The 21,781-nt window shown below is 47.0% G+C and overlaps 1 protein-coding gene across 12 annotated transcripts in view; it reads left to right on the forward strand.

The window, feature by feature from the left end:
* LOC125745643 (double-stranded RNA-specific editase 1-like) overlaps positions 1 to 21,781 on the forward strand; it is a 32,829-nt gene that overhangs the window by 4,132 nt on the left and 6,916 nt on the right. For 2 of the 12 annotated variants that reach the window (XM_049018690.1, XM_049018769.1), the window contains exons 1-3: positions 16,135 to 17,974; positions 20,676 to 20,702; positions 21,472 to 21,549. In XM_049018690.1, the coding sequence (XP_048874647.1) occupies positions 17,875 to 17,974; positions 20,676 to 20,702; positions 21,472 to 21,549 (205 nt within the window). In that variant the 5' untranslated portion in view covers positions 16,135 to 17,874. The other 10 variants (XM_049018733.1, XM_049018751.1, XM_049018715.1 and 7 more) reach the window with 10 other exon arrangements.

Below are 21,781 nucleotides of genomic sequence, written 5' to 3' on the forward strand. Positions count from 1 at the left end.
CGGAGCTCTTCAGGTTGTGTCAGCGGGATGCTCTTTTCAGAAATCCTGCAGGGTTGACCCAACTACTCACTTGGTTTCATATGGTTCCACACATTCTGTCATGGTGGCTAAAGATGAATAACATCCTCTTGGTCCAATGATGTCAATATTGACCGACCTCTCATGGGACGAGCCCTGAAGTGGAAGCTAACTTGTTAATGGTGTGGTTTAAACTTCCATCCTTTATTTTTCTGTGGGTCTTTGAGGCTCATTCGCACACCCCACTGACTTTTCACTGTATCACAAGTATTTTGTTCTTGAAGAAAAGGAATACATGTGGTGTCTTTGTGGAGTTGTATTTGGACGAACACATACTGGAATCCAGTGTGGGTTGGTTTTTGGTATCTGGGACTGGGGGGGCCTCTCAGCTTCACTGAAGAGCTTGTGCTGCTATTGATTTAATCATTTTCAAGGGTGTCCCACTGCTTCCAGCTTCAAAAAGAACCCAGGAATGGACATCCCATAATGCTATTAAAATTCCATCGTAACAGCGTGTAATTTGAAAATTTCCTTCTCAGATGCTCCCCAGAGAAATGCTCAAAGAACTGAGATGACAACAGTTCAGTGTCCCTAATTCTGGCACAATTAGCCCAACAGGCTGTTTTCTCAAGCACCATAATCCGGCAACGTGCCTCGTGTTTGTCTGCCTTGTGTTCGGTCCCCCACCTCCCCTCTTCCTCACCTCTCTGACTATCAGGTGGCTTGGAAGTAACTGCTCCCTCACACACACCCCAGAATCTTCTATGTGTGAATTCAACATACTGGTGGCTCTTAATTCTCTTAATGCCATGTAAGATGTAAAACTTTTTTCTTAAATCCCCCTTCCCAGTTTGCTGACTTTGTGTTTGCTGTGAATATCCTGATGAGTAGGTGACCGATGTTACGGAAAGGCTGGAGGACACAGGAGTCACAGGAAGAAAATAATCCAGTGGTGTCGTTCTTAAAATAGCCGCCGTGTCTTTACCACGCACCTTTTCCGTCCCCTGGCCGTTCGGGTTTCAGGCCTGCGTTCTCCTGCGACCTATGCCCGATGAGCCCAGCTTGAGATCCCCAGCCGTGCAGACAGCCTGTCTCCATGTGCAAGCTGCATTTAGAAAGAGGGGAAAAGAACCGGCTTGCGTGAGGGCTGTGAAGAGACCGAGCAGCACACGGTCTGATGATGTTTTTTAAACTACATGGTTCCTCTCACCCTACAGAGGTTTGCAGCCACTCTTTCAGGGGTCATTCCAGCTGACATCGTACCCTTGTGCCCCCTGTCCTCAGAGAAGTGGATGTTCATTTTTCACTGCTGAGCACAGCAGCATAATTCACTTATGCGACAGTGGGCCAAAGGGCTTGTGGATACAGCAGCCCTGGGCCACCATGCATAATGGATGCGATTTTAGCACAAAGAAACAAATGCAAGCTGGTGAAACATTATGAAGCGTGTGTGGCTGCTTTCAGAAACCAATAGAAAAAGAGAACTGCAAATGGGTGAGCAGTGAAGAGCTTCACCTGCCTCCACCCAGATGAGGCTGTCTGTTTAACTGAACATCAACTTTTCCTGGCCAGGGTCGTAGGATATTAGAAATGTTTCTTCCTGCAGCAAGTATCTTGTGAAGGTGACTTTTTGAAGTACTGAGTACCACGACCCAGGACATAATTTCTCGAAACTCTGAGGGTGGCCTGTTACATCTGCATCTTCGTGGCTCCTTCTCTTCCTCCTCGTGTGATGCCCGGTTGCTTTTTCATGGCAGCTGTGATTTTGATTTATTGAAAGTTTTGTGAAACCTTATTAGTATTGCTACTGAACAGAAATTTCCCATCCCAGACTCCATAGCAGGATTGCCATTTACAATTTCTGCCTGTATTTAGATTCATCTTTTGAATTTAGCTTTAGGGGGTGGTGTGCTGGTACACTGCTTAGCACTCTTGCTTTACTCCTCTGCAACCAGGGTTTGAGTCTTAGCCATGGCTTCGTGCGTGATGTTTGCATATTATCTCAGTGGAGTCCCCCCGCCCCACACAGTCCAGAACCATGCTGATGTGAATTGAAGTGACCACTTATCCCATAGGTATGCATATGTGTGTGTGCCCTTGTCGATTGTGGGCTGCTATAAATGACCAGGGTCATGAGCCTCTGCCAGCTAAATAAAATGCTTGTGTAAATGCACCAGCATGTGCTATAAACCCCAAATCACCCAAGTTAGTGCCCATCAGTGCTGCGTGTGACTGCCCCCCCCCCCCAAGAGGAGATGCTCGGGGCCCCTTTATTGTGCTGTTTTCATCCACACCTCAGTGGCGACCATACTTTTTAATTCAATTCAATCTTATTTGTATAGCGCTTTATCACATTACATTGTCTCAAAGCACTTTACATTATACCTGCCCAAAGCCCCCAGTGAGCAAGTCAGAGGCAACAGAGGCAAGGAAATACACCCCAGAAAGAAAAAAACCCTTGAGTGGAACCAGACTCAAAGGGGGGGGGGGGGCATTTTAAGATTTGAGTCTCAATCTGGAGGGCAGGTAGGTGATGGTGCTGCCTTTGACTGCAGGATGAACAGTTAAGACTGTGTTCCTCAGTCTCCAGTGAGCCCTGACCTTTTCTGGGTTGACAAACACTCCAGAAGTATAAGCACTATCGATGATGTTTATCTGCCACTTGTTTGACGCTCACAGCTCAGTCGGTTAACCTAATGACAGTGCTGAGTTAAATTGCTATGGTATGCTATCCCTGCTTTGTTAGCACAAATATTATGAGCTGAAATGAAAAGTACATCCAGAATGATTAATGTGGTTGCCTGTGTCACATACCACAGGCAAACACTAAAGGAATAAGCGGTTGATCGATGATACATGAGAGATTTCTGACATGCAAAAATTTGTAGTAAGGTTGCCTTACCCGTTTCACGCTGGGTCCCCTGAATCTGATCGCTGTCAGCAGCTTTATGGTACCAATGCGATTAAAAACATCTGCACTGGAGAATGACGTGTCAGATGGAGCTGTCAAATAAAATCTCTCCAGGTTTAACTCCATACACTTCTGTATGAATATGATTCTGAAACTGAGTGTATTGAAGTTTTAGGGAACATCATTTAACCTGGTTCCAGAGCTGCTTATATCCTGAGTAGCAAACAAGAATGAGGCTTTTTGTCTGGTACTGGTCCGATTATTTATGCGAGTCAAGCTCTTTCTAAGCATGCTAAGTTGACCATGAGAACTGTAGGTTCAAAGATTGTGTTTTTCCTGCTCTATCTCTGGTAGGTATCCTCCATTGTACCTTTGAGTCAGACCCTAAACCTACAGTAAGCTTCCTTGGCACTTTTACTCACTTGGGGCCCTGAGAGAAGCTTCTAGATTTTGTGCTGCAAAATGTTTTTTTCCCCAGCCACCTAGGCTCTCAGGACCCCTGGTTGACCCAGGGATTGATCAGGCCAAGCCCACGGGAGCCGTCCGCGTGACACGCCTCATTTCAGCCACCCACCCCTCCTGATGACATCACGTTCTGCTGAGGGATTTATGCCATCTGTTATACTGTTCTGATTTTACAGGACATGCGTGGAGTTAGGAGTCAAATACAAATGAAATGCCCCCTTTGGGCTGCTCATGGAAGAACCCGTAAAAAATATGAGTGGAAAAAACAGACTGAAGGAAACATCAGCCCTCGGTCTGGCCCGTGATGTCACTGCGACCATGGATTTATGGCTGAGGACTGCTGAGGTGACGTGAGCTAACCCTGAGCCCCGGTGGGGTTAAACGACAATGTGAGTGAGTGAGAGTGGAGGGAGTGAGTCAGTCAGCGGACATGGGGAAGAAGCTGCAGGACGCACACCTTACTCCAGAGAGGTTCTGTGCTGCCGGAATGGGTGAGCCTGCTCACAGTCTGGGGTTTACTGGCTACACAACCAGTGGAGCACTTTGTTTTTTAATGTTGCTGTTATTTACAGAGGTGCAGTGGTTAGCACAGTTGCCTCACACCTCTGGGACCCAGGTTCGAGTCTCTGCCTGGGTTACATGTGTGTGGAGTTTGCATGTTCTCCCCATGTCGTTGTGGGGTTTCCTCCGGGTACTCCGGTTTCCCCCCACAGTCCAAAAACATGCTGAGGCTAATTGGAATTGATAAATTGTCCGTAGGTGTGCATGTGTGAGTGCCCTGCGATTGGCTGGCCCCCCATCCTGGGTTGTTCCCTGCATCGTGCCCATTGCTTCTGGGATAGGCTCCGGATCCCCCACGACGCAGTAGGATAAGCGGTTTGGAAAATGGATGGATGGATGTTATTTACAGAATCTCACCTTTATCTGTCTGTCACATTCTTTAAAACTTTTGATCTGCTGACAATACATGCAGGTAATCTAATGATTTAACAGCAACTCTCTGAATCATCTCCATGTGGATGTATTTGTTGACATGTACACAGGTTTATGAAAAGTAACCTAAATGAACGCTGTGATTGTACCCTACGTGTTTATCTGTATATACTATTTATCGTTCAACAAAAGCAGTTATGAATGCTGTAATCTACTTTAAAACAAATTAATAAAAATGTTGACGGGTCAAACCAGTACATCTGTCTTCCCATCTTAATGATGCCTCCTTCAGACTACCCAATCAGTTCCGCGCAGCCCTAACTGTTACTGTCTTTACAATCGGGGTGGTGCGCGCGCTTTCGCCCAATCAAGAGCCCGCCTGTGTTCTCGGTGCGCATCCACGATCCGCAGCGCCTTGAGGGAATCACAGGCCGTTCCACTGTCAGTGCGAGCGGCGCGCTTGGCGGATGTGTGTACGCGCCTGCTCAGCGTCCTAGCTCGACCCGCGGAGATGCTTCGGAGAACCGGCGATGCTTGAATAACGTTTCGGCCACGTTTCACCGGTGCCGCACATCAGCAGTCACCGTAAGCCCGTTACTTGCCAACGATGCGGGTACACTCGGGAGCGCTCTGCTTTACATTCGGGTTTGTTTGTTTTTATTTAGCTAAATCGCAGTTCCGTGTAGTACTTTAATTACCAGTTAATGCGTGTTTCTGCTCTTTGCTAGCAGAGCAGTTTCGCTGTTTTCTGTCCTGTTTCTTTGCCTGTCACATCATCTCCGGGTGTCAGTTTCTTGCCGTACGTGTAAGTCCCCTTGTCTTATTTGAGCACCCAGGTCATTTATCATAATACAGGAAACAGATCACTGTTTAAGGCGCATTCACGTTAAAATGGAATACGGTGTTTCTCTGCCCTGGGGACTCAGTTTGGTGGTTTTCTACTTTTTTTTAGGGACATGAGTATAAACGAATGCCCCTTATTTGATCGATTAGTGAATACGTGGGTAACAGCTTTTCTTCCAACTTGTGCTCTCCTTGACGTATTCCTGAAATAATACTATAACAGCTTACTTAAAATTTGCAGTACATTAATATTGTAAGACTGAAATATTGTGATACTGTATTATCGCGGCTCACGACCTTAGCGACTTGCGGACCGGACAGTCAGTGTTGCGTAAATATTGCACAGAAAGGCAAATCCGCGCTTCTCTTTCATATCCTGCTTGTATTATTTTTTCATTTAGCCCGCATGATTTAATCTGAGAAACACACGACGCGTGTTAAGATTTGTCCAGAGCATTATTAAGGCGTTTATTAAGGTGAATTGAATGCATTATTAAACGTTTGCGCTCCCTTTACGTTAAGGTGTTTATTATTTTGAATTTAATGTTGATGTTATTTCATATTTGCATCATCCTGATGTTAGAGTGGAGCCCGTTTTCTTGCCGTCCGCTCCGATCATACGGTTTTGCACCCACGCGATGTAAACAGCGTAGTATATTTACAGCGTAGTACGGACTCATTGGCGGTTTTAAAGCCACCGAGCCGCGCTTTCCCCACTCTTAAAAAACGCACAGCATGGGGACTGACCTGAGGTGGAAGCTAGTTAGCACCCGTATAGACACGGGCCGGGCGCAATGACGGATTTATTACTGCCGCAGTGGAGTTACCATCTGCCCGGAGGAAGTCCGTTGGCCGGGAAGGTCCTCGGTCCAGTCCGGTCCGGCCACTGTTATTTCGCATGTTACCCGTCACCTTTTAAAGTAGACTTCGCTGTACTCTTGGAAAGTGTCTCAGAATCAGTGCTGCTGACTGTTTACAAACAAGAAAAGGCGCCCTTATAGACAGTCTGTGTTAAAAATAAGTAAAAGGCTTCATAAAGCGTCATTCTGGTACTGAAATACCATGTTTTTTAATTTTTGAAGTACAACTCTTGTGTATGATCGTGGATGTCTCAGATGTATTCAGTGCTGTTTTGCTTTTCAGTGCTTATTTGTGAATTTGGGGGATGAATTATGGTATTTGTGGATGCTGTGTATCAATGTACACACAATATTCTAGGTGGGGTCTTACCAAGTATAATATTAGCATCACCTCCCTTGACTTAAGCTCCACATACCTAGAGATGTAACCCAACATACTATCGGCCTTTTTATTTGCTTCCCCACACTGGCGAGAGTGGGACATGGAAGCATTAAATCAGCACACCAAGGTCTTTCTCATAATCAACTTCCTTTATTTCAGTAGAACCCATAAAATATCTGTACTTCATGTTTCTGCTCCGTGCATGGATTAACATTTGTCTACATTAAATTTCAGCTGCCATGTATCAGTCCAGTCACTAATTAAATCAAGATCCCAACTGTAGCCTCTGTGCCGCTAGACCAGTATCTGCTACACCACCCACCTTGGTGTTGTCTGCACCAAGACTTGTGGTGGAATGTGCTGTCTGCCAGTTCCCTCTCCATGTGACTGTCCCATGTGATGCTTATGGGTCTCCGAGTGACTGATTTTGTAATTAATCTAGAAGAGTGACCTGTTAAATGGAAGGTAGGCAACGGGGGAGCGAAGCTGCCTGTTCTGAAAGCACACCCGCATGTAATGTGTTTGTTTATCATGCGGCCAGAGTGACCCAGGCGCCTGCCACTATATGGTGATGAGAAGATGAGAATAGCAGCCATGGCCAGATCTTTGCAGCCAAAGTAGTGACACCCAAGAGGGAGCCCAAGTGGTCTGTTCTCTTTCCTTCTATCCTCCAGTCATAGTACATTCTTTGGGTTTGAGTTTGTAGTGGTGTAGTTGTGCTTTATAAATAACACAGCCCCTCCCCAAAAATCCCACAACCGCCAATGTTCTTTTTAATCAAGTCCAGGCCCAGCATTTTCACTCAGTGGCCACAGCCCTGGATAACAAGAAAAGTGTTACTTTTTTACCCGAACGCTCAGTTTCATCCCACCACAGAAGCCTGTCCTCAGCGTCGCCATGGGCAACCTGCCTATTTTGTACGTAACTCAGAAAGGACCCGCACATCCATCTTTTGTTAAAAAGGGAAAAAACTAAATGCCAAATGGACCGGAACCAGTCCAGAGAGGATATTCTCTTTTACTTTATTTCTAGCTTACACTGCAGTTTCATACCCATTACAGTCCTTTTTCTATCACTACGGTTATAGCCTTTACAACTGCTACCCTGTTACAGCCGTTACCCTGTTATAGGTGTTGCCCCATTACAGCCTTTATGTACAGCTGTTACCTCATAACCCCGTTACAACCTGTACAGCCGTTACCCAGTTACAGCCTTTACCCTGTTTTAGCCAATACCAAGTTTCAGCTTTTACCTTGATACAGCCATTACCCCATTACAGCCTTCAGACCATTTCAGCCATTGCAGTCTTTCTCCCAATATAGCATTTATCGTATTACAGTCCTTGCTGATTAGTGCATGTAATGTTCAACATGAAATGTAGATTTTGGTCACCTTGTCTTTTAGGCCAAGTATGATTTGGGACGCACTTATTGCCTGGTGAGGTGGAATGTGAAGGTTGCTCTCAGCAGTACATATTGCTGTCTGTTTGATGCCCCTCCCTTGTGAGATTCTCATGGCTAGGGTGGGAGGGTGCTGAAATGGGGGCCTATGTACATATGGCCTGTGGCCTCCAAGTAATGTGACAAAAACGGAATGCTGTCGTATCCTATGGCACCCATGTTGAACAAACACATGCCTGTACAACAAACCAAAATGTCAATTGTAAAGAGAAGCTACCTGCTTATGAACATAGCCGATCAGCTAATTCATGTGGAAATAATGAGCTACTCAGCCTCCTGGATTCCTGCTATGATTCTTGAATATCGTGTGAGATTAACCTGCCATTTACCTCTGGCTACAAATCCGGACCCCCGCAGAGACACTCAAAGGCGAGGGAGCACCTCGGTATCTCTCAAACCAAGGGCGCTGAGCTCATAGCCAGCAGGGGCTAAATTGTTCCAATTAGTGCATAGTGTCTTGTATGTTAATGGTTGGCTTTAGGTGTTTAGACATGGAGTCTGCATATAAATATGCTGCTAATGCTGTAACAGGGGCGTCTCTCTCTGTGAAGCTCTGTGACGAGTGGAAGGGCTCGGTCCCCCGGAAGGGTTTGGGGCCACGGTTTGTGTCCCTTGTCCCCGTGGGGACTGACAGGTGATGAGATAATGAGGTTGGTGTGTATGATCACCTCTATGGAAACGTGTGCAGGAAAATATGTTAGGGGGAGGGGCCAGACTCTTCTTGCTTGAAAAGCTCCATAGACCTTCAAAGCCTCTCGGGTGAGAAATTGTACCACGATCATGTATCATGATTGGCACCACCTATAAACTGAGCCCGTATCCTCCATCTGAGCAGATTCCGGAGCCTTTTAGCCAGCTTTCCACAGCAACCCGGGTGGCAGAATGGACAGTGATCGCTAAGACATCACTGGCAGGAATGGGCAGGTTCATGAAGATGAACGACTGTCTTCTTGAGGCACCCGCCTGCTCCCCCCTGCACCAGATCATATATCCTAATAGACAGATTGCATACAGGATAAATGCTTTCATTAATGAGATCTGATACGGACTCTTCCCTGGAGACCATCACTCAGACACTCTGAGAAAATAGAAATGTACAGATTGTCCATAGCACTGTGCCTTTCAAGTGTGTTTTCTCTAATGAGGGCAGCAGGAATGAAAGGGTTTCTGACAACTAATTGGTGTAGCTGCCTCTCATGACCTGCAAATCACAAGCTGCCTCTCCAAGCTGCCAATCAAATGCTCCCTCTCAAGCTGCCAGTTACAAGCTGCATCTCAGAACCTGTCAATCACAAGCTGCCTTTCATGATCTGCTAGTCACAAACTGTCCTATGTGTTGCTCAGATGGTCTCCCAGTTTTCCGGGTTGTGGTGACCCCAGGTGAACCCCACTGCAGTGTCGGCCCTCTTTTTCACCATGCTAATACGGGGAGGCTGATCACAGCAGCAGATTGCTGAGGTTGCATGTCTTTGGGCTGGTGGAGGGATGCGGGGAGCACAGGGAGAGAGGCAGTGCTTAGACACTGCTGAGAGTGTCACTGGGACAGCCACACCACTCGTTTGCCTCTCTGAGGTCTGCATTTAAAGCACTGCTGATCTCACACGCTCTTACTGTGATTTTGTGAAATGAAGGACAAAGCAACAGCTCTACTTCATGATCCTGTTCTTGTTGTCCTGTGGATGGGACCTGCAATTGACGACTTATTTCCCTTTTTTGATCCTGTCACTTTGAACCCAGCACGACCCAAGAAGAGATTGAACATTGCCCCCTCTTCTGGAAATGTTCTTTTTCCTGATACACTATGGACAGGTGAATTTTTATTCTTATGGAAATGTTCCAATGAAACACAAACACAAGTAATTTTCATAATGCAGAATGTCAGGGTAAGATGTTTACCTGAGACTTTTGTTATAAGTGTTTGTTCTGTGTTTACTTTCTAAGGCAGGGGTGCCTAACCATCGATCGTGACCAAGTCGATTGTGATATGATTAATGGATAGTGCCATCAAAAGACCTCCCTCCACCCCTGAGTAGCTCTCACTATAAAAAAGGTTGGCCACACCTGTTTTAAGGTTGTATGTGGAGACTTCTGCATTGTATGTGTGAATGGACTGAAGCCTGAGGGGATTGTTTTGCTGAGAATAGGGGGAATTGTGGGTTCTTTGTAGGGGCAGTTTTCAGACAGGTGGCAGATTTTGTGCTTGGCTGGATCGTTTGCAGAGACAGCTGATTCTCTTCAGAACCAGGCTCCTCCTTTGGACTATATAGTCTAGCGTGATTTCAGCTATATGGATGACAGGCATGTGAGCATGTTTGTCTGTGTTTGGGTTGCCCGGTTCTGCGGGTCTTATTGCCTCTGCCTCTGTCCGTGGTCGTGAGAAACAGCAAAGTTACTTGCCTGGGCGCGTAGCGGTGAAGATTGTACAGGCAGTTGTACAGGTTACTGGATGATTGATGGTATTTTTGTTCTACTGGGGGTGGCGTTACCCACACAGGTGGTGGTTTGATTTTACTGTTCAGGTTTTTCCACTGAGGCCTTTTGTGACCTCTGAGGCATGAAGATGGGCAGAAATCGTAGGAGACAAAACACCGAAATGTTTCCCGAAATGCAGTGCAGCCTGGTCGCCATATGGATTCATGTGTGATGGAGCCTCACTTCTGACCAAGTGGTACCCTTTCTTAGTTATTTTCTACCTCCAGGGTAAAATCACAGACTTTATTTAAATTAGGGAGTCTCTGTGGACCAACAATTTTCAAGCGGCAAGCCCTTGTGCTTGATATATTTACTCAAGAAACTGGTGCTGTCTTCGTTTTTGTGGCTTTTATAGTGGTACATCTACCTGTAATGTTAAACATGCACTTTTTGCCCTGAATGTTCATCTGTCTTGGACCCAGAATCAGAGCCAAAGTTCTGTGGGACTGGCTCTGCATGCTGAAAGCTCTGAGATATGCAGTTATGAATCATCCTCGCCTTTGAGGTCAGAATCATCTAAAATAAGCAGTTATTAGTGCTCAGAATGGTGCGGTGGCTTTGCAGCATGGCACTGGGCCCTGATGGTAACGTGGAGGGTCCCTCTGCTTCTTGTCCTGTCCGTGACCCTTATAAGCACTGCGTTTGGCTCGGGGTGGAAAGGCGGTTTGGCACCTGAGTTCATGCAGAGACTGCACCGGGCCTAATGACCTGCTGTCACGCCAACACGCGGCTGTGAGACCCTACACTCCCCCAGCACCCCTCTGCTCACCAAAAAATACTTGTCTACCATTAGTGTGGAATGTTCCAATGTCACGTGCTGGTCCGATTTCCCGCTCAGCGAGAGCTAGGTTTTGTTTCTGCCAGTGCCGTCGAAATGCTCTTCCTGTTGATTGGAACACGGGCTGTGGCTCCAGGTATGAGGGAAACTGCTTCGGTGTTTGCCATCTGTGGTTTCCGATGAGTATATGCTGCCACCTGGTTTTCATTCCTGGGGAGGTAAGGCTGCACCAAACACTTGTAAGGGAGGTGTCAAAGTCAAGGATCGAGTCTGGGAATCATCACCCAGATCAGCCAGAGTAGTGGTGCTGTGAGCGTCTGGAGGTGGCTCTCTCTTCCCTAACAAGTATTTCCCAATCAGGTCCTCGGGGATCCAGAGGCAGTCCATGTCTTTGCTCCCTCCCAGTTCCCGCAAGGACTGCATTGGGAAGCACTGGTCTAACAGACTGAACTCTCACGGTTTAGAAGCCAGCCCTCCGGACAGTGGTGCTGGATGTTGGATGAGATCTCTGTGAGTGCAGAGGGATCCTTTAAAGCTACAAGGGGACACCTCTGACTCCCAATTCTCTGCCTCCTCGGACAGAACAAAGTTCACGTGTGTGCAACACAGCCTTTTTGTTATTGAATAATTATATCTTTCTTGCTGAGCACCTTCTGTAGTCTTCAGCTCAGTCTGTGCTGGATGACTAGTCCTCAACAGACCTCTCTGGATCATAAAAACCTGTTGGTAAGAAGACCGTAAACATGTGCTTAATAAAACGAGACAGGTCCATGTTTGCACAGCCCTGATATGAAGCCGGCTTTTGCCTCTTGCTAGCTCACTGCAAGTCTGGACTCTTTGACTCAGCAGTGGACCTGCACGGACTAGGGATATGAATCTGTCCCCTTGAGAATGTGCTGAGCCACACTGTGACTCAGGTATGGTGTCTCTGAGTTCTTGATGGTCTCCCTCTATATCCTGTGGGCAGGACATTTTCCTGACTCTAGCCCTAGCTAATGATCATCGTGTTCCCCCGTAATGTGATTAGTTGGCTGAGGCTCTGTCTATATGGATCTTAAATAGCGTGAAACGGCACAAGGGCTGTAAATGATCAGGCTTCAAATGCCTACGTATATTGGGCTGGCAGGGGGGAGTTGGGGAGGGTCATTACATGGCTGCCAGTCTGCATCCAGTTAAAGTTATGAGCTTGTAGTGTGGTTTCAGCGGTGAGGGTTTCTGGGAGGGTGTGGCCTTTTTGAACGCTGGTCCCAATCACAAGATGCTTTCTCATGAATCATGGAGCTTCTTCTGCAAACTACAGTCTTCTTCAAAATGCCAGAAGTGCAAGGGGGGCTTTCAAATTTGGACCATGTGGCGTATTCTACCATCATCATCATCATCAAACTGAAATGTCTCACATGATGTCTGATATGTTTCTAATGACACTGAAAGCCAGTCAAAGTCAGTGTTACAGAGAGGTTGAATTTAATGGCAGCCCGATGGCTGCCTTCAGGAATAGAGCACCATGCCATTATGATCCTGAAGAGGTCCAGATGCTGGCCTGCACACCCACACATGTCCTGTGACGCGGATAAAGACCCAATGCCAGTCTCCGGGCCTCTGATTCACCGCCAGTTTTCTGAAGTCACATTGTCACCTCGGTCAGCACTGGGGCCCTGTCTTCCTTCCAGAAGGCTGTTAATGGAGCAGATTTGGTTATCTCCTGGGCTTGCTTCTGAATCGTGATCTCCATGTGCATCTTCAGACTGGGTAAATGTTGCATCTCATACTGGTCCAGAGAGCCCAGACGGGCAGCTTAGTGCTAATTAAACAAATTTTTGCCTTCAGCAAGATAATTCACCCGCTGACTTGCGTCTCTGCCCAACGTCTGTTTGGTACGACGCCCGAGAGCTGGCACGGGTGGGTCTCTAAGGTGTCTGATGTGAGCAGGGTCCTGGCAGATGCCCTGCAGCCCACCCAAGTGGAGTTCACTTCCGTTATGGAGCTCAAGCTTCTAAGATAGTTTACCAACCTCATAAAGCTAATTGCCCTCACAGAGGACCCTGCTTTTGCCCTCCCTGAGCTCACCATCATCACCCTAATACAGGCCATCAGCCTCATAGAGGCCTTCGCCCTGATGCCACCCACACCCCTTGTAGAGGTCACTGCCCTTGCAGAGCTCATCACGCTTAGGAAAGTCACCACCCTTACAGAGCTCACTGGCCTGAGTGCACCACTGTCTCAGAGGTCACCATTCTTGTGAGGCTCAGCACCCTCACCCTCAAGGAGGCCTCAACCCTTTTCTTGTCCGTCCCACTGAATGCTGTGTGCCAGTTGAGGAACCTCCAGTTTTTCCTGCTCTCTGGCTGTGGCACCAACTGAAATTCAGCCCCCCCCCCCCCCCCCCACCTAACTGCAGAGGTGGCGAATGAGTTTTATCTAACTCTATTAAGTCCCCCCCCCCCCCCCCCCCCATGGATTACATATTGGAGTGGGTATAATTACACATGTAGTTGATTGATTTCGGAAATGTAATTATTTCTCTGGATAAAGAGAATATGCCTGTGTGTGAGTGCACATGAATGTATATGAACATACCCGCTCTGCACAGGGTGGGAGTAGAGGTGGGGGGGCGGGGACAGGGAGCCCAGCCAGGCCCTTTTACCGGTTCTGTGAAGTGGTGGGGTAGATCTCAGTTCTACATCCAAGCTTGATTGGTGTTCATTCATGCAGTGACAGTCTCTGAAGGAAGTAATAGTCCAACAACTTGTGTTGTATGAGTTTTCAGTTTTACAGGGGTGGGGTTACAGTCTGTGTGTGTGTGTGTGTGTGTGTGTGTGTGTGTGTGTGTGTGTGTGTGTGTGTGTGTGTGTGTGTGTGTGTGTGTGTGTGTGTGAGCGAGCGGGTATAACTATCCTTATGAGGACACAATGTCCCCATAACATGATAAATATCCGTTTTTTTTTCCCTTATGGGAACCGGTTTCCTGGTCCCCATAAGGGGAAACTCTATTTTATAGATCTCCCTCTCTCCCTCCATCTCTCTTTCACTTTATTTGCTTAGTACATATTTTCATCTTAAGCAATTGCTAAGTGTGCAGCTTCATGAGCCAGTGACACAGCAGGGGCCCCTACTGGAAATCTGGCGTAACTCTGTAGTTGGCCATTTCCCTCACCCGTGCAACCCTCTCTAGTAGGAGAGAGCAGAGCAGCATTTATTTACAGAATGAGAATTATTTTCATTAGAATTTCTTGCAAAAGCTATTTTTAAGCTTATGGTATATAATGTTGGGATAATGGTGTACTTGGCTGCATGGTGATAGCGATGTTGCCTCACACCTCCCAGGTTGGGGGTTTGTTCTGTCTGTGTGGAGTTTCCAAGTTCTCTGTATTCATTAAGGCAGCTGATTTCCCTAAATTGCCAGTGTTCTTTGTTCCTTAATCTATCAGTGCGAGTTAGAAGGAGTATGAATATAACAACAGGGTTTTTTTCAGCAATAATGTCCCTGGACATCCTGCCCCCTTGTGTCTGGACGTGGCGCTCAGTGCTTGTGGCAATCAGAGGATTCTGGGTTCTCATTGGCTGCCAGGGGATGGGCATCATAGCCAAGCTCAGTCTGAGGTCCTGCTGTGTTTGGGCTATCAGTCTATCTTGGAGGGCTGGTGGGGGGGACAGATGAGAGTCTTCCTGATTTTGGCTTGGGGCCTGGGGCTCATGGCTCTGCTCCTTGCTAACAAGTCATTTAGACACCTTACTCTTCTGCACATAATGATTGCACAGAGACTCAGACCCAGATAGTTCTGTGCTTTCACTGGACAGAAACCGAGTGCAGGGGCACAGCAGAGGAAAGTCGCTAGCTCACATTCCAGAAGGGACTGGCAGTTGAAATAAACCTTGAAATAAACCATTTAAACTGCGTGTTACAGAAAATCATCCAGGTTCAGAATCATACTGCCAGCATTAAGATGTAGCTGACTGTAGCTGACCTCCCTACCCTGCATCACATTTTTCAAAAGCTAAATAAATAGCTAGAAAGTAGAGTCAGAAGATTTGCTTTGGCATCTCCTAAATAAGGAACTTGTTTATTTAATATTTAATGTAGTGACTGTGCGCAGGAGGGGCTTCCGAACTTAGGGTGCTCTATACAAATGCATGGTTTAAGTCATGCAAAACCCTGGTCATACGATCTCCTAGGAGAAAATGCCAACTGTCACATCTGATGGGCTCATTCTCGGTGCCTCCAGTGTTCGTAGCACTGGTACAATCTCTACAACTTATCTGAAGGTATTATATAGAAACCACACAGCTTCAAGAGCAATATTGTGTGTATTTTTGGTTCAGATCAATGCCCCTCCCCTGCGGGTGTTAATGGGGGCATCTCCTACTTTTAGTTCTAGTAACACATGCCATTGAAAGAGTGCATAGTAAATCAGCTTTCAGTTAATAGGAAGTTAGACATACAAATTCAGAAATGAGATCCTAAGACAGAACCTGTCGGCAAATAATTTCATAGCAAACAGCAGCCCCATCTTGTGGCCGATTTGCAAACAATTTAATTTTCATTTTACAAGCTGTAAAAAGTGAAAGGGTCACTTTTTGAATTTTGGTTGCTATTAGTGTTTGGGTGTAAATGTGTCCGGTACTCTGTTTGGGGGAGTAATGGTGGCATACGTATGGTAGCACATTAAATTGGCATAGACTACATTTCCCATCATCCTTTGCTCACAGAACAGTAAAAGTTCCACACCTCAGTTTACTGCTCAGCTCATTCATTTATTTATGGCAACATCTTTGAACAGTGAAGTACCCACTGTTCCAGCTTCATCCACCGGCCATAGCAAATTTAGAACTATATGTAAACATGCAGACAAGTCTCACCATCTTCCACACCGGTTGCTGCTTTCTCTGGTCCCTCGGCATACTGGTTCCCTGCGGAAGCATGCGCCGCACTGGGAAGGTTCCCTTATTGCCAATGGTGGAACGGGGGAAGGGGATGGTTTGGCACAGGAGGGGGGGGGGAGAGGTGAGTGATGTTATGTCTGTTATTGTTTTTTTGTGCAATTTTGATGTACTGAAGATCTGGGGAATGTAGTCACTAATGGCCATCTATTCTGTTATGTTTGGTGTTAAAAGTATGTGTTGTAAGTTGTCAGTATATGACACTCAAATCTATTTCCCCCCTGTAGTTAGGCTGTCCCAATTAACCTATTGGGAATCAGTATATAAGGAAAGGGGGTTAGAGTAAGGGAGCTTCTTTTCTTTTCGCTATATGGCCTGTAATGATTGTGGGAATGCCAATAGTGGGGGCAACAGCTTGAGGTGAGGCTGGAAAGGCATTGAAAAATGAAGTTACCTCTTCTTTTTGGAAGACTACCGCATCTGTGCCTTGTTTTCTCCCCATCTGCACGCCGGGGTGTTTACATCCCCTTAACGAGGCGGGGCCTGCCCAGCCCTCGCCTTTTTCACAAAGCCCATCCATGAAGTTTGTGTGTGTGTGTGTGTGTGTGTGAGCGTGTGTGTGTGAGCGTGTGTGTGAGCGTGTGTGTGAGCGAGCGAGCGAGCGGGTATAACTATCCTTATGAGGACACAATGTCCCCATAACATGATAAATATCTATTTTTTTTCCCTTATGGGGACTGGTTTCCTGGTCCCCATAAGGGGAAACTCTATTTTATAAAAATCAGTGACTGCTATGAAAAAACAAAAAATGCAAAAACTCTTGTATTTTGCTTGGTTACCTATGGTTATGATTAGGGCAGGGTGGAGGTTAAGGTTGTCATAGTTAGCGTTAGCATTTTTCCCATAGAAGTGAATGAGCGGGCCCCATAAGGATAGGTATACCCTACGTGTGTGTGTGTGTTTGACATTTTTGGGACCAAAATGTCCCCAAAGTGCAGTAAAACCTGAAACTTCCTTACTTTTGGGGTCACTTCTTCAAGTCCCCATTTGGATAACCTCAGTTTTATAAAAATCTGTGAATGCAATCAAAAAAGTAAAAGTGTCAAAAGTGTAGGGGTTAAGGGTCAAGAAATGAATTTAGATAGTAAGACCAACTTGTGCGTGCGTGTGTGTGTGTGTGTGGTGAGGGTTTTTTTTTAATAAATCTTGTTCATTCTAATAAAATCCAAAATGGGCCACATGTGTATAGGGGGCACTTCCCAGAAACATTATTCCAAGATTTTGTTAGACATTCAGTGCAGTAATTGTTTGTGTCCACTTTTAGTTTTGTTGTGACTGAAGAAAGCCTCGGTGGTGCTGGTGTCATTCAGGATTCAGTGCTGTTTTGGTGGGGGAGGTAGGTGAATATCAGGAGGTGGGGCCAGGGAGTCTGAGTGGAACCCAAGACTGACATACATACATGGTCCAGCAAAGACCCAGACCCTGAGATATTGGAGAACAAGCAGCATTGGCCTGATCAGCTGGGTGCAGCCTGGGACTACTCCTCCCACACTCCCCCACAGTCAAGTGTGGCTTCCTGAACCTCCCCCCCCAGAAGGTTAACCTGCCCCTGCTGATTGAAATCCCCCCACCCATAGCCCGAGACTCTATCTGTGAGTGAGAGAGGGGTGGAGAGAGTAGAGTAGAGGGGAGGGGAGGGGAGTGAGAGAGAGAGGAGAAAGGGACTGATGAGAAAGATCGACATGAGAGAGCTCTCAGCTCCTCACAGTTCCTCATGGATCCTCTCAGCTCCTCACAGTTGCTCCTGATGCTGCTTTAGCACAGAGGAACTTTGGGGGGGGATGTCTGTGAAGGTCCCACATCCACTTTAGAACATGGCCCTGTTCCTGAGTGGGTCCCACAACATGGAAGCCTATTTCTGCCTGATACGAGGGAGGGCCAGACGGAGGCGCAGGAGACGCTCTGAGTGTAAAGGTACTCTATCTGTCATTCTGTCCTCCTGCAACTCTCTGTCTCTTTGTCACTCTCTGTCACTCCCTGTGTCACTCTCTCTGTCTCTTTGTTACTCTCTTTCCTGTCTTTTTCTCCTCTGTGTGTTTCTCTCATTTCTGTCTGTCTGCCGCCCTCTATCCTCTGTTTCTCCCCTCCTTTTCTGTCCCCCTGTGTCTGTCTGCCTGGCTCAGTCATGCTCCTTGTGTGTGTTAGATGGTGTTCTGGGACATGTATCTCTCACGCTTTTTCTGTGATGCTGCTGTAATATTTTGACTCTGTACAATGAGCTCAGCACTGTGAGGTCTTCTATTAGTTCCGGCTCCACTTCCTCAGAGTATTGCTGTAATCCGCTTGTTTCTCTACAAAATGGACTTTGTGACATTCCTGGGTCCAGTGCTCACCCGCCTTAGTCTCATGAGGTTCCTGATGTTTTGCCTTTGAGTTCATTTGGATCTGGTGCCTTAATTTGGCTCCTTTATCGCAGGCTGCCTCAGCCTTCAGCCTATAACAGCTTGACCTAAGCTGCCTATTTCCAGAACACCAGTGCCCCCCCCCCAACTAAAATACCCTTGGATCACATGGCAACATGCTTAACATGTTATTCCAGTCCAAGTACAACATTCTGTGGGACCGTGAGCAGTAATCGGCACAGGGTCTTCCTCAAGCTTAACCGTAATCTGTCTTCAGTTAGGCATCCTTGTCTGTACCGGTTTGTTAATATAAATGGTGCTGCTGGGGGGGTTTAATGCCCTCCCACCTCTCCCTGCAGACCTGTAAAGTCTCAGATGGAGTCTGCATCGATGTTGAGAGCAGCCAGGGGCCGCCATATCCATCCAATTATCGTACTGTTAGCTTTCATGTCCTTTTGGGGCTGTTATAATAAAGGTCTGTCGATCACCTAGGCAGGAAATGTGCCTTTCTTCTCTCAAGACTGCTCTACAGAAGGGCCTCCGTACCACCTTAGCAGTGGCTCGCTTGAGGTTCTGGTGCCTTCCTGATGTATGATGAATCCCTGGGATTCTGTGGGTGGGATTGCCCCTGCCGGGCTGTCGGTGACGTGTGTGCAGGTTCAGTCTCCCCGCATAATTTCTTCTTCAAACGGCTTCTGTGTTTTATAATGTGACATTTGTACCCCTGGGTAATTTCAGTCTTTCCAAGGTAAAACAGCAGCTTCCTTCCTGTTGAAGGCAAACTCCTCTACTCTGCACAGTCTCTCTCTCATTTCCGTGCCTCTTCCTGCTGCCTGCTTGGTTTCTGAAGTCCCTGGAAATTAGGCTTTTGGCAGTTTGAAGCCCAGCTCTCAGTCTGAAGGAGCAGCAGGTGATTTTTCTGTGTCACTGTCAGGAGCTTTTTTAGTCAGTCCAGAGGTAATTAAAAAGGTCCAAGAGTCATTTAGAACGTTTTTGTAATCTGTCTCATCTCCCAGCCTTTTGTAATCACGTCTGCTAGTGTGAAATACCTGCTTTTGTACTGTGTTGTTTAACAGGCTTTAATTACCGCACTGGCAGCTCTGATTGAACACTGACAAGCCCTGCATTGTGTTTTAGTCAGCCTGTATATTATTCGTTACTCATTAGCTGGTCTGTGTTCCTTCCTGTGAAATGGACTCTTATGTTTTCATGTACTCTCAGGCATAAAACATCTGTGGGTCCCTTATTTACTGTGTGATCAATCGAGGCAGATGGTAATTTGTCAGAAAAGATCCATTTAAGTTGGATTCGCATTTGTCCCACTGTTTATGGGCATAGTCAGCCATCATGTGACCCATAAGCTGCAGTAACTGACTCGTTCGCCAGGTCATCAGGCCCAGTCAGCTTTTCCAGTTCCTGTTGTTTAACTATTGTTTACTGAGACTGATTATTACAGAAATATTGCCTCATTTCCTCTCATTAAAGCACTGTGGAAAAAGAGATGTAAAGATTTTGATAAGTAAGTGTTTGTTTTAAAAATCAAGATTGTTTGTGACAATTCTCAGGCAAATAAATTAAAATGCCAGAAAACAAATGTGTGAAGATAGTGAGAGTGATTTGCAGGCTGTATAGGTCCACACTTATTCTCTTGGCTCCTGTATGTTATGAAAGGTAGTTAACTTCACCAGGACTGAAGTTTTTCATGTTAATGGTCTAGGAAGATTATGTCCATGGAAAGTGAGGGTTGAAACAACGCAAGGGAAGATTCTCTGGGTGGCAAAAATGGACCTTTTATTGATAAGGTGACTCCTAAATACCTTTGGAAGTCTTTAACAAACCATAACTGTGTTTAGCAGTGCAGTGTGATCACCCTTGACAGAGCCATTCTGATCTGTTACTGGCTATTAGGGCACAGAAATCCAATAATAGGGCTCAAGATTAAAGTAGAATGAGGTTCACTTTCATGGAGTGGACACTACAGGGAGAAGACTCACCAACCCAACCAAAGGGACAAGGGGGTGTTGTATTGGGGTTATTATCTAGCTGCCATGGCTTGTCATTTTTAACCAGGCAGAGCAGCAGCTATCCCGAGGCAAGGACGACGTGTAACACGATGGCAGGAGGGTGATGTGTCTGAAGCTGGTTTGGGGGCAGGATCCCCTCTGGTAATGCAAGACATCAGAGTTGGAGGGGGGTACACACCTCATATTCCCTTTGGCTTGACCAGCAGGTGCAATGCCAGGTCTTGCTGACATTTTCTCCTCTTGTTCCAGGTGTCGGAGATCCAGCTATGTCTGAAGGTAGGTCAGCCTGTCTGCAGTGATGGTGCGAAGAGGCTGGTTCTCCAGTCTGTTTTTATGTGTGCAGCTTGTCTGAGAAACCTGTAGGTAGCATGGTGAGTTGACATCCTGAGAAAGAGCTGCATTCGTGACCTGAGGCTTTAGAAGGCATTCTGTTGACCGAACAGCCTAAGGCATACAATGCTTGGGGCGTTCCTACTGGAACACAGGTGCGACCACTGGCTCTCACGTGTCCTGTGGCTGTTGTGATGTATCAGGCTTTGGGTGACCGACAGCTCTGAAGAGGGAGGCATTAGTCTTGCATGCTGAGAGGCACAGCAGGGATGCACTGCATCGTGACACGCCGCAGCACTGGCTTGTCCTTCTTCCTGCCGCTCACTAGTGAGCACCTTGGAGCTGGCGGTGGGATCTTTTGGGGTGCCTCCCCCCACTTGGCAGCATCATGTTACTGTCACTCTCAGATTCTTCTTTTAGGGACCCTGTTTCCACCCCCATGTCTGACTCTCTCTGGTGATTGGCCACAGTCAGGTGTGGGTGAGCCATGTGACGGTCTTGCTTTCCTTTCGGCCCATGCTGGTTGTGCCCCTTCAGCTGTCAGTTGCCCACATCAGTCTATAGCAAATGGAGGGATCAGGGCAGCAGTAGTGCCACCCCAGGGAGGAACTTATCTTGCAGCAGTCAAAAACAGTCCTGGGGGCCAGTGGACTGACAGCTGGGGGTCACTTCCTGCAGTCTAACAGGTGTCTCCATCTCTGTGCGCCCCCTGCAGGTCGGGCAGGGGCCCGGCAGCCTCGAGGTCAACAGAAATCTTCAGCCATGGACAGGGTGGAGGAGGAGGAGAACATGAGTGAGTCCTGGGCCGCTTAACTGATCAATATGATTCCTGTAGTGAGGAACGGCAGCTTCTGGGATAGATCCAGAAGAATGCAGACATGCTCCTTGTGATAGCTGGACGCTGGGGGAGGGGGACACACAAACGGCAGCCGTGCTGAGACCATGTGCGTAGTTAGGGTCCTCAAAGCAGGGGTTAAAGCTCTCAGCAGGGTGTGCTAAACAGCTATAATGCCTCAACCCAGGTA

This window comes from Brienomyrus brachyistius, chromosome 1, assembly GCF_023856365.1.
Source record: "Brienomyrus brachyistius isolate T26 chromosome 1, BBRACH_0.4, whole genome shotgun sequence".
Taxonomy (NCBI): Eukaryota; Metazoa; Chordata; class Actinopteri; order Osteoglossiformes; family Mormyridae; genus Brienomyrus; species Brienomyrus brachyistius.